This window comes from Austrofundulus limnaeus, unplaced genomic scaffold (genome assembly GCF_001266775.1).
Source record: "Austrofundulus limnaeus strain Quisiro unplaced genomic scaffold, Austrofundulus_limnaeus-1.0 Scaffold163, whole genome shotgun sequence".
Classification (NCBI taxonomy): Eukaryota; Metazoa; Chordata; class Actinopteri; order Cyprinodontiformes; family Rivulidae; genus Austrofundulus; species Austrofundulus limnaeus.
This window is the reverse complement of record NW_013952565.1, coordinates 649613-661737: the sequence shown is the minus strand read 5'-3', so window position 1 is coordinate 661737 and position 12125 is coordinate 649613. Positions and strand designations below refer to the sequence as shown.

Here is a 12125-nt window from a genome sequence, read left to right as displayed (position 1 = left end):
GTCTTGGGTCTCTCAACTTTCTCCTCGCAGTATCAGTGGTTTTGGCACTGTGAGCAGGTGCCAGGTCATGCTGAAAAATGAAATCTTCATCTCCATAAAGCTTTTCAGCAGATGGAAGCATGAAGTGCTCCAACATCTCCTGATAGCTGCATTGACCCTGGCCTTGATAAAACACAGTGGACCAACATCAGCAGCTGACATGGCACCCCAGACCATCACTGACTGACAACTCTTCTGGTTGTGCAGCGTTTTCTGCCACACTTTTTCCTCCCACAGACTTCCCACTGAGGTGCCTTGATACAGCACTCTGGGAACAGCCTATTGGTTCAGAAATGTCTTTCTGTGTCTTACCCTCTTGCTTGAGGGTGTCAGTGATGGCCTTCTGGACAGCAGTCAGGTCAGCAGTCTCACCCATGATTGTGGTTTTGAGGAATGAACCAGGCTGGGAGGTTTTAAAAGCCTCAGGAATCTTTTGCAGGTGTTTAGAGTTAATTTGTTGATTCAGATAATTAGGTTAATAAGTCGTTTAGAGCCTTTTCATGATATGCTAATTTTTTGAGATAGGGATAGGGATACTTTGTGTGCACCACAAAGTATCCCTATTGGGATAGGGATACTTTTTTTGCCAAAATCATCAATATTAAAACAAGAAAAGGCTTGAACTACTTCAGTTGGTGTGCAATGAATCTAAAATATATGAAAGTTTATTGTTTATCAGTACATTACAGAAAATAATGAACTTTATCACAATATGCTAATTTTTTGAGAAGGACCTGTACTTATTTTAAAGTGGCTGAACGTTTTAGTTCCAATAAAATATTCGGAAAACCGACTGTAATTGTTACAAGTAGTATAACACCACATACTGGCGTATGGGGTTTGTGTCAAAATTTCATCCAAATTTATTACTAAGCTCAGTCATTAAACTTGTAGTTTAAAGTGTTCATTTCACACTGATTAAGAGTTTGATACAATAACAACGTGTCTTGTATAAACGGGAAAAATATAGCTCTCACAGTGGTTATACTCGTTTTTAAGGAAGTTCACTTTCTGCTGTTTAGGGTTACTGTAAATCAGAAACACCATTATTTGGGGTTCGTGTTTCATCAGTCAGCATACCCTTCAGCCTCTCCTGTCCATTCAGTATTATATACACACACCAAGTTTTATATTATTGCTTATACACAAATAATTTAATATTAAGAAGCATAAAGTTCTTACAGTGTAAAATGTAAGGTAAACTGTAGAAGTCGGGTCACTTATTTCATCATTATTTCAAGAAAGGAAAACTGATGCCCATGAGGCTATAAAGAAATCTCACCCTCAAGCTTTATTTTAAGGGTGTACCCATTACAGTTCTCTGGCCAATCACTAATCTTTAAAAAGTCTGACCTGCCTAATTTGATTTTGGCCAATACCATTTTTTTTAATAACTGACTTTTTCAGATGTTATAAAGTCACAATACACCTTCAATGTCCAATCTTATTTTGTTGAAAAACATTTACGAACTTGTTTTACCTGGACATTAGGTAGTGCTAACAGCAGAGCAAACGAGAACCGTGGCTGATTTTCAGGCCTTTGTGGAGGTCGATGAGAAGCCAATCTTTTCCACAGATCTTATCTAAGTATCGGCTGATCTCCCAAAATTAAGGAAATCTTGAATTGAGAATGTTTGATCTAAGGTCAATTTAACCAACCGTATGTGGAGCACATTTAACCTTTTAAATGATTAGATATTGAAAAGAGATGTACTCAACATAAACAGTTCATATAATGTGACTGATGTTACGTTAGAGCCCATTGAATGTGGCTTCAGCCAGCCACTATACACTGTTTTCCCCCTGGGGAGGGGTCAGTGGATGGGTCCACACCACCCTGGCCAATTAGTGAGTCATTTTGTGTTTAAGTGTCAACATGTTTACTAGTGGTTTAATCTCTAGCAATTTTATTTTTCCTTCCTTTGTGAAGTTTTATGGATTTTGAATATGTTTTTTTAAATGTGTGATCCAACGGGTCATTTCTATTCTTAAATGCAGGTGAATCAGCGGAATGTCCCAGGGATAGATGTTGCATATTTGGCCATGGACACAGAGGAAGGGGTGGAGGTGGTTTGGAATGAAGTCATGATCTCAGAGAGGAAAAACTTAAAACCTCTGGAGGTGAGGCCCTGTGATGCAGATAAGGAATGAAACCATTAAAGATAATCTGTTTGAAGCGTTCTGACACTCAGTTTGTTCAGTCAGATGATAATGGAGCAGCTGAACACATTTTGTGATTCTTATGATGTATTCAGGGTAAATAATTTGCTTGTGTAGATAAGCTTTAACTATATGTACTTTATTTAGTGACATTGCAGTAAAATTGTTGGTTATTGATCATTGGTTATTCAATGTTGATCAGACATGTTTTATACTTTGTTTTAGGAGAAAGTCAAGACTGTATTTGATAACCTCATTCATTTGGAACATGCCAATATTGTCAAGTTTCACAAGTATTGGGCTGACACAAAGGACAACAGGGCAAGGGTGAGTCAAACCTTCTGACACACTAATTCCTCTGTCAGCTGAATAATTTGTCATTGCTTAAAATTTATGGTGTCTCTCTGTGTTTGTTTTGTTTTTCTCCTAGGTGATTTTTATCACTGAATATATGTCATCTGGAAGCCTGAAGCAGTTTCTCAAGAAAACAAAGAAAAATCATAAAACTATGAATGAAAAGGTATGTAGTAGAAGAACTTGGTGTTTAAATGATTTAGGGTGAAATGAGGTGAGGCTCCACAGTGTGCACTAATGTTTACATTAGGTTTAAAAAGAAAAAAAAAATCTCAAGCCATGTTTAGTCAGTTTTAAAAGTCAACTTGACGTGCTCTGATAGAGTGTATGGTCTCACAGGCATGGAGGAGATGGTGCACACAGATCCTGTCTGCTCTCAGGTCAGCTTTTGGTTTCCTTCCACAACTAAATGCAGTTGTGTTGTAGTGATGATGATTCTCAGCGAGTATTGTTGCATGTATCTGTGAATTTATTTTATTTTTTTCCTCATGTTGTGCAGTTATCTGCACTCATGTGACCCACCTATCATTCATGGGAACCTTACATGTGATACAGTCTTCATTCAGCACAACGGGCTCATTAAGATCGGATCAGGTATAGAATTACAGAGTTCATCCTGCTAGTTTGAAGTAGTGGAGCTGTAAATTATTAAATAATTGAAAATTTCAATTTGCTTTAATTTGAATTTGCATTTCCATGATGGGAATTAAAGGTTTTTGTGAACTAATTGTGAATATTTGTTTAAACTCATTCAGTTTTGTGTTTCACTGTTGGTTTACAGTCGTTGATCCTAAACATTTTTAGGCATCATTTTCCATAGCTGAATAAAGCTGAGGAAATGCTAATATTGTGTATTTTCCTCTGAGACACCTACACCTTTTATCACATATCTTTTTCTTACTCTGCTTACTATCTATATTTTATGTTTATGATTTGTACTTTATATGTACTTAACTCCTTACTTGTTGGGTTTGTCAAAAATAAATTTATACTTTTTTCCCTTATCCACAGTGGCTCCAGACACCATCAACAACCATGTAAAGACATTCCACGAGGAACAGAAAAACTTGCACTTCTTTGCTCCTGAATATGGAGGTAGACATAACTAGAATGAAAGTTGACTGCTTTTCTTCTTCTCTGTTTCTGATATTTATAGTTTAACGTTAGAAAAGGTTCAGAAATAGAAAAAGTAAACGCTGAATCAAACATAAATATTAAGAAGGAGCGACCTCAACAAAAATCTGGCTTAATTTATAAAGAAAGCAGAATTTGTTCCTGCAACAAAATGAGACTGGCTTCAAAATCAACCCACCATAAATGAGAGCTGTACCTTTTTCATAATTAATTTAAAAGACATGGACAAACTAAAGACTCAGTGTTTCATAGTTTATATCCTGAGATAGATAAAGGATTTAATCTTTAATTATCAAATCATTGTTTTGAGAATGCAAGTTAAACCAAATGGTATCAGTTTTGATCTTGTGGCTGTTTCTAGTGTTCAGCTGGTATGTTAAAGTTTTACAGCATCTTTGATTTTTGTGTGTCTGAAGTCTGGACTTTGCTATGAAGTGATATTTGTAACATCTGCTTCCTTTTCGTTTTGTTCTGTCATTTTAGCTGATAATGATGTTACCACGGCTGTAGATATTTACTCTTTTGGAATGTGTGCCTTAGAGGTATGTCCTAAAAGGTTACATTTAATAGCTTGAGTCTTTTTTGTGTTTAAAGATGTTCTTTTTTTTAACAATGTGTTGATGTGTTGCAGATGGCACTTTTAGAAATTCAGGGAAATGGAGATTCCTCATATGTTTCTCAGGAAGCCATCGACAACTCCATACAGTTACTGGAGGACCCGCTGCAGAGGGTGAGATCCAGAGATTAAACCTTTAGTCTTTAATAATAATAATAATAATAATAATAATAATAATAATAATAATACTGCTTTAGACGTGTGTAACATAATGTTCATTTTAATTGTTTTTTAAGAAGTTAATCCAAAAGTGCCTTGAGAATGATCCCAGTGTAAGACCCACAGCCCGGGAGCTGCTGTTTGATCAAGCTCTCTTTGAAGTGCCGCTCCTAAAACTGTTGGCTGCTCACTGTATTGTCAGCCACCATCGTGAGTCACACACACACACACACACACACACACACACACACACACACACACACACACACACACACACAAATATAATTGGATGCATAACGGCTTTAGTTTACTATTTGAATAGAAAATAGATTGAATAGTTGAGCGTTGACTCGCTATCAGTGCACTCTTTATGACAGAAAAAATATTGTTCTTTCTTAGAACCGTGTGTATTTGTATAAAAAAGGCAAAACTAATATTTGCAAGTCAGGTTCGTGAACCGCTTATGACAATGTAATACCAACTTGATAAAATCACATTTTGTGTTTTTATATATGTGATGCTAGAAAACACATGTCAGTAAAGTCTGGCATGGCATTGCTAAAGTCAGCTTTTAGTAGAACCCTAACTGAGACAACAATAGGAGTTATTTTTAAGGGTGTTGATCTATTATTTTGTGTTTTTGTTGCTCAGACGTGATTCCTGAAAATGCCCTTGAGGAGCTGACCAAGAAGTTGGATCCCAATCTGGTCATTGCTGTGACTAAAGAGGATGTTCAGCTCAAGTAAATAAAAAAAGTTATTCTTTAAACTGTCATATTTTAAAGGTCTCAAAAAGTGATTTGTTTGTTTGTTTGATTTTAGGCTGTCACAGTTTCCTGCTTTGGAACTTGATAAATTCCTGGAGGATGTACAGTAAGAAGTTAATAAGAATAAGATAAAATGAAAATACATTATCTGGCCACTTGGGGGTAGTAGTGAGCCTTCATATAGTTGTGACGCCTGCTTCGGCAATCACAAATACATGTTTTGTTATTATTCAGTGTCCTGGAATCTTCACAGATTTTATGGTCTTATGGATCCAGTGTTGATTTTGACTCTCACTAATATCACCTGTCTGTTTCTCTTCTTTGACACCCATGCAGTGTTGTATAAAGTACCTCAAAATGATACTTGAGTGAAAGTACAAGTATCTTATCATAAAATTACTTTGGTAAAAGTTAAAGTCTTCTCCAAAAATATTACTTGAGTAAAAGTCTTAAAGTATCTGATATTTTTTGTACTTAAGTATCAAAAGTAAATTTCTAACACAAAATCTACTTAAGTATTAAAAGTAAAAGTACTGAGTAAAAGTAAGCAGTTAGATTTTCCAAAATGACATTTATTGGGAGGTGACTTCTCCAAAAAATATTTTTTCTAACAGCGTGCAGCTGTGATGGGTTGTGTACAAGTTAATAGGGTGTCAGAATGGTAAATATTTATACTTCTCATCCAACCACAATTAAATTCACTCTGTCCAGGAGACACAATTTATCAGGATAGTATTTTTTTAAGTAATAACAACTGAGAATAAAATAGGAGTAACGACTTTCTACTTCTTACCTTTTTAAAAAATGTAGTGAGTAGAAAGTACAGATAATTGTGTAAAAATGTAATGAGTAAAAGTAAAAAGTACGCTGAAAAATAATTACTCAAGTAAAGTACAGATAACCAAAATTTCTACTTAAATGCAGTAACAAAGTATTTGTACTTAGTTACTTTATAACTCTGCACCCGTGTGTTATAAACATTTCAATTTTCTCTTCTTTTACCCATTTTAAATCCCCTTTTCCCCTCTGCCGTACCTTTTCAATTAGGAATGGTATTTATCCAATGACAGCTTTTGGGGTACCGAGTCCACAGCAGACTCAACAAAAGACAGTCAAATCTCCTGTTGTCATTCCTTTGGTCAAATCCCCCACACCTGAACCTGCAGAGCTCGAGACACGAAGGGTGTGTACAGTAGCATGTACTGAAGACATGCCGTTTGTTGGAATGTTTTAGCATCAAATTTTCCTTTTTCCCAATGTTTTCTGAACTTAGATTTAACTTTTATAAATCTGTTACATTTTGTTGTAGGTCATTCAAATGCAGTGTAACATAGAACCTGTTGAGGAGGGACTAAAGTATCATGTAAGTTTGTTTTAGAGTTTATATGTTGATCATTTCCTATTAAAGTAATTTTTAGAACATTCAAGTTTTCTCATTGACATGCAGCAGCTTAAATAATAATGCCTGTCATCTGTTTCTCTTCCTGTAGCTAACGTTACTGCTGAAACTGGAAGATAAACTGAATCGTCACCTCAGCTGTGACATGTTGCCTCGTAAGATCAACTCCTTTCGTTCAATTTGTAGTAACTTAAAGAACATGCTTCCACTCAGCTCTCTAAAACATTTATTTTAATAGTGAAGATAAAATCTGAGCTGACAGACACATTGCACAAGTACTCAAGGTTTACAAATAAAAACATATAGGGTCAAGCTTCGAAATTTCCACCAAGTCATTATTGGAGTGGCTACCAAAAGTACTTTGATACTTTAAAAGGTTAGTCCTGTTCAGATGAGATTCAGGGAACTTGGAACGCATTAGTATCCATTCTTCCTGAACTGTGTTCAGCTGTGTTTAAATAAAACCAGAGAGCGTTGACAGAGAGAAGGTAGAAATGACTCAGCCTGTAACTGAAAATATGGATGGAGGACATCAGTTTAGTTTGTTTGTCGCATTAGCACCGAGCTAATACATATAAGGCAATGTAGCGTCAGTGCTAGCACAAAAGCTAACAGTCTAAGCTGAGGTTCTTCTTCCATGAAGCAGCTCTGTTGTCCTCCATCCATATTTTCAGTTCCAGGCTGAGTCATTTCTACCTTCTCCTCTCTGTCAACGCTCTCTGGTTTCATTTAAAAGAGTCGATCATCAGATATTGTCCAAGATTAACCTTCAGGGTGGATATAGCTCGCTCACACCGAGGACCTATCCGCATCATCATTTACCCAGAATAGTTTGCGTGTAAATAAAATGGCTCCGTCCATGTAATATATTTTTAAAAATTTACAAAACTAAACATCCTACAGTATTTTTACAGTCTTTATTTTACAGTTAAAATAAATGTTTATCAAATAAAGTATAATGTTACAACTAATTGGGGATCCCCTTAAAAAATGGTTTAGCTTTGGTCTTAAAAAAAGACAACATATTAGTCTTCACAAATTAATTTGAGTAATTTGTGTTAACATTTGTGAATTTGTGTTACTCTAAAAATGCCCAAAACAAAAACATTCTCACTTTGTGGCTTTATTTCTCAGAATTTGCTAAAGTGCAATGAACATACAAAATACACATGCCCAATATTATAAACAAAAAAGGGGAACACACATGTTCAACTCAGACTTGTCAGCCAGGATGGTAAAGATACATCTTATTTATAAAAACGGACATCATGCAGTCCTAAACTTAGTAGACTATTAAACTTGTGCAAACGAGTGTTTACATGCACCAGGTTTTTATTCAGAACAGAAGCACTGATGTGCAGTTGCTAACTCCCCCCGGCAAAAAAAAAAAAAAAAAAATCAAAAAGTTTTACTTTCGTCATGAACGTAAACAAACAGCTTCTAAGCTCAGATTGGACCTGCTGCAGCTTTTAATCATTTTGGAGACGTTACTCTCTGGTTAAGCTACAGGTGATGGACTGACTTTTTTATTTATTTATGTATTTATTTGGTTTTTATTTTTTGCGAAGTGGCTCAGGCTGTTTGTCTTCCTTCTTTACTGAATGAGAGGAGGAAGTGGTGTGTGTGCGTGTGTAATAGCGCTGCTGTCCCTCCCTCCACTCTGCATTCTAAATGATTGACAGACCACCAACTAACATTTTCGTTACAGTCTCGTCAATGAAAACTCACACACGTTTTGTCATGTTTTAGGTCGTATTCAGACCTGATCATTTGCTCCGTTTTAAACGAACCAGAGTTCGTTTCCAGCGTTGGTCCGGACCTTTTGTGCAGGTGTGAATACAGTCATGCGAACTCTGGTGCGGATCAAACAACCGGACCGAGACCTGCTTTTTGAGGTGGTCTCGGTTCGTTTCCAAACTAACTCTGGTGCGGTTCACTTTAGTTCTCTTCTGGTGTGAATACAGACCGGACTCTAACCGAACCAACTGCATTAAACATGCGCCTTTTTGGACTTCACAGGCTACTATTGCTGAGCTAAATAAACTGAAATCATACCTGTTTCATCGTCTACTGTTAGCAGCTCTGCTGTCAGCAAGTAGTGGGTCAGAACACACAGAGCACCTCGTCTCCTTTGGGTTGCGGGACACATTTACTGACGTCGCTCCAAAATTAGAATATCATCACGGAACCACCATTAAATTAGCTGCTTCTGACATTTTACATGCTATTGCAGTTGTACTATCAGCAAAAATGTGCGCATCAGAACTGCAGCATGCAGGACTTCCTTGTTTTCTTCTGGGTCTGTGGCTCAGTCCCGCCCCGGTCCTTTTTTTGTCCAATGGGAGCAATGATCGTCAGCCTCGTGGCTTTGTTTACAAGTTATAGTTCGTTTGCAAAAAAGCACAATGTGAATACAAACCGCACCAAACGAAAAAAATAAAGTCCATTTTTGGTCCGGACCAAACAATTGGACCAAAGGACTTTCCTGGTCTGAATACACCCTTAGTCATCGACAAGCTATGTTTATTTCGTTACCGTCTCGTTATTGTCATGAAAAAAAGGGGGCATCAATGAAAATATTTTGTCATCGTTAACAAAAACAACACTGGACTGCAGTAAATAATAAATAAGGTTATTTCTGTGATATGCTAAGTAATTTCAGTCTTTACTGTTTGTGAGCTTAAGAACATAAGGAGCTGCAGAGAGTTCATGCATGGTGTTGCAATGCACGATAATACATCATTTCAAAAAGTCTAGACTATTTTCAGCAGACGGACTGTCAGACAGACTGTCTATTGGAAAAAAAATCCTGCAGTGATGAATGTTTTAACTGACAGCAAGTTGACCTTTACTAACTCGGGGAATAGTTTTTCATTTCCTTAAATAACCATGTCAGAATAGAACAAAATTGAAATTGAAATAATTAGATTTAAGAACTGTCCAAAACATTACTAAAAGTGCAGAAATCTTTGTTGGGAATTGTTAGAAGAAAAAAGAAATGAGGTGTTAAAATTAATCATGAGAGACTAGTAAAAAGTGACAAAACCATTTTTATTACTGTCACTTCTGTATAATACATGTTTAATAAGTACCACGTGTATTGTCTTGTAAAATATTAATTATTAAATGTTAATATATTTGTTTCAGTATTACACCTTCTGAAGTCAGTATCTTGTTTCATTGCTTAATAGGAAAAGTATTTTTCAGACTGCCACGTGTTGTCAGTTTGAACACATATGTTCACGTGAACACAGGTCTGAGCTGAGCGTGTGTAATGTTGCAGACATGTGGGGAATGTCATGACTGTAAGATACTGCAGTTGACAGCTGTCGCCTCCCCGTCCCATCGCTTCTCAGGCTTTCATGTCCCTGTCTGTCATTTATGCATGCATTACTCACACACACACACGTTTGTTTTTATAACCCTGTGGGGACCGTGGATTGACTTCCATTCATTTTCTGGAAATTTATATCCTAACCCTGACCATTTACCCTAAAATTAACCTCACAGGTACCTACCTGACCCTAAAACTAACCTAAACTGAATTCACAGCTTGGTCCTGAATCTAAACCCACCACCCGAAATTAGCATCCGTACCCATGGGAACCGGGCATTGGTCCCCACAATGCACATTCGGTCCCTACAAGGTTGCCTTTTTTTGGGGGGAAATGGTTCCCACGATGTAGCAAAAACATGCCCACACACACATGATCTCACACACTACTACAGTACACACAGCATGTTGTATAACTGGACATTTTCTGTTCTTTCCCTCTTTCGTAGCTTCTCACTGTTTTCTTTTCCTCTCTCACTTAATCTCACTGACATTCTCTGTGGCTGTGTACACTCCCACACACACTTATCAGCCTCACAAACACACCTTGTCCTCTTTGTAAACACACTCTCCTGCTGATATCAAGGGGGGATTCTTGAAAGCTTTCCTTATCGACCAAAGTGCAAAAGTTAAGCTGTGTGTGTGTTCACTGACTGACAGCCAATCTAACCTACCCCCCCACCCCCACCCCACACACACACACACACTTTTTTTTATCCATGGGCATTCTTCTCTTAACTTCTATAATTTTTTTAGTTCATTAATGATTGTAATGTAGCTTTATAATGTAAGATATAGCTATTGTACTTACGGTAATTATGTTGAGTAACTTATAAATGTCTGTATTAAGCAAGATATTTATACATTTTTTTCTCCAATAATTTTATTAGTTTTTATCTATTACATCACAAATAAATTAAAAATGATTTTGAGAACATAGATCACAATTCAGCCAATCAAAACAGTCACCCACTTATTTACTTTCATCCACACAATAACTTCCATAAATGATGTATCATGGGGCAGCTGTTGCAGAGCAGTTATGGGAGTCGTCCTGTAACCAGTGGGTTGCCAGTTTGATCCCCCGTTCCTTCCGTTTCAGTCATTGCCTGCTGGTGGTGGTCAGAGGGTCTGGCAGTGCCCCAGGCTACATTGCAGATGACCACCATCAGTGTGTGAATGATTGAAGTATAAAGCTCTTTGGAGTCCGTAGGGACTTGTGTTATAAGTTCAAGCTATATTGGACACCTGATCTCCTCATCAGCCTTTTATGACATAATAGTTTAAACTGTGGATTTATTGTTTGTTTTTGTGCAAACAAGTTTTAGACGTTTCTCACCATATTCGGTTGAAATAATTTGGCTGTTGTTAATTGTTGCTGTTTTTTTATTAATGCTTTGCTAGATGTAGAATAAAATGTAGCAATACACCTCCAACAAAAATATAATGATGATGATGATAATAATAATAATAATAATTACAAACTGATTATTAAACATGTTTTCTTTACAATAGAACATTGCCATATCAGCTTTGCAGCACATTATTGCCTCTTATCAGACTGGAATGTGAGCTTGACTAGACAAATGCAGGGTTGAACACTTGGACGCAGCTGACCCAAAAATAGTATAAACATGACTATCGGTACGGTTCATATCGGTTTGCACATGTGGAGACCATGCATATCGTCTTCCACTGGAGGCAGTGGGCTCTTCACATGTGCACATTTGATGATCCTGGCATTCATCAAGAAGGAACTGTCTGCAATGAAAGATGAAGCAAGGAAGAGCCAAAGAAAGCTCAGGTTTATTATAATGTGCTATATTACATCAACATGGATTCATAGATGCAACGAGTTGTTATGAAGTTCAACCCCGTACTATATCTGAAACCAAATCCAGACTTGAGTGTGTATGTGATGCAGGGTTCCCCCTAGGATTTCTTTTAACCGTGGTGGTTTTTTATTTTAATTGTTTTATGTTAATCTGAATCAGTTTAGTGTATTTTGTTAATATATTTGATATTATATATTTATTCTTATTACTTCTGTAACATGTTTAAAAGAAAATAATAGTAAAAATCCTCAAATCATGTCCTGTTTCTACAAATTGTCTTCGTAATACTTCAGAAGAACTCTTAAAGGGATCCACGATTAGTTGTAACA

The 12125-nt window shown here is 36.7% G+C and overlaps 1 protein-coding gene across 2 annotated transcripts in view; it reads left to right on the top strand.

Annotated features, from left to right (window-relative positions):
- Positions 1–12125, top strand: part of LOC106523687 (nuclear receptor-binding protein) — an 18489-nt gene that overhangs the window by 2582 nt on the left and 3782 nt on the right. The window contains exons 3-16 of one of the 2 annotated variants that reach the window (XM_014017208.1): positions 2038–2160; positions 2425–2526; positions 2630–2719; positions 2893–2933; positions 3053–3147; positions 3565–3648; positions 4171–4229; positions 4319–4417; positions 4543–4672; positions 5114–5204; positions 5284–5334; positions 6276–6411; positions 6538–6591; positions 6719–6782. In XM_014017208.1, coding sequence (XP_013872662.1) covers positions 2038–2160; positions 2425–2526; positions 2630–2719; positions 2893–2933; positions 3053–3147; positions 3565–3648; positions 4171–4229; positions 4319–4417; positions 4543–4672; positions 5114–5204; positions 5284–5334; positions 6276–6411; positions 6538–6591; positions 6719–6782 — 1219 coding nt within the window. Of the gene's footprint in view, positions 1–2037; positions 2161–2424; positions 2527–2629; positions 2720–2892; positions 2934–3052; positions 3148–3564; positions 3649–4170; positions 4230–4318; positions 4418–4539; positions 4673–5113; positions 5205–5283; positions 5335–6275; positions 6412–6537; positions 6592–6718; positions 6783–12125 lie in introns of both variants that reach the window. The other variant, XM_014017207.1, reaches the window with a different exon arrangement.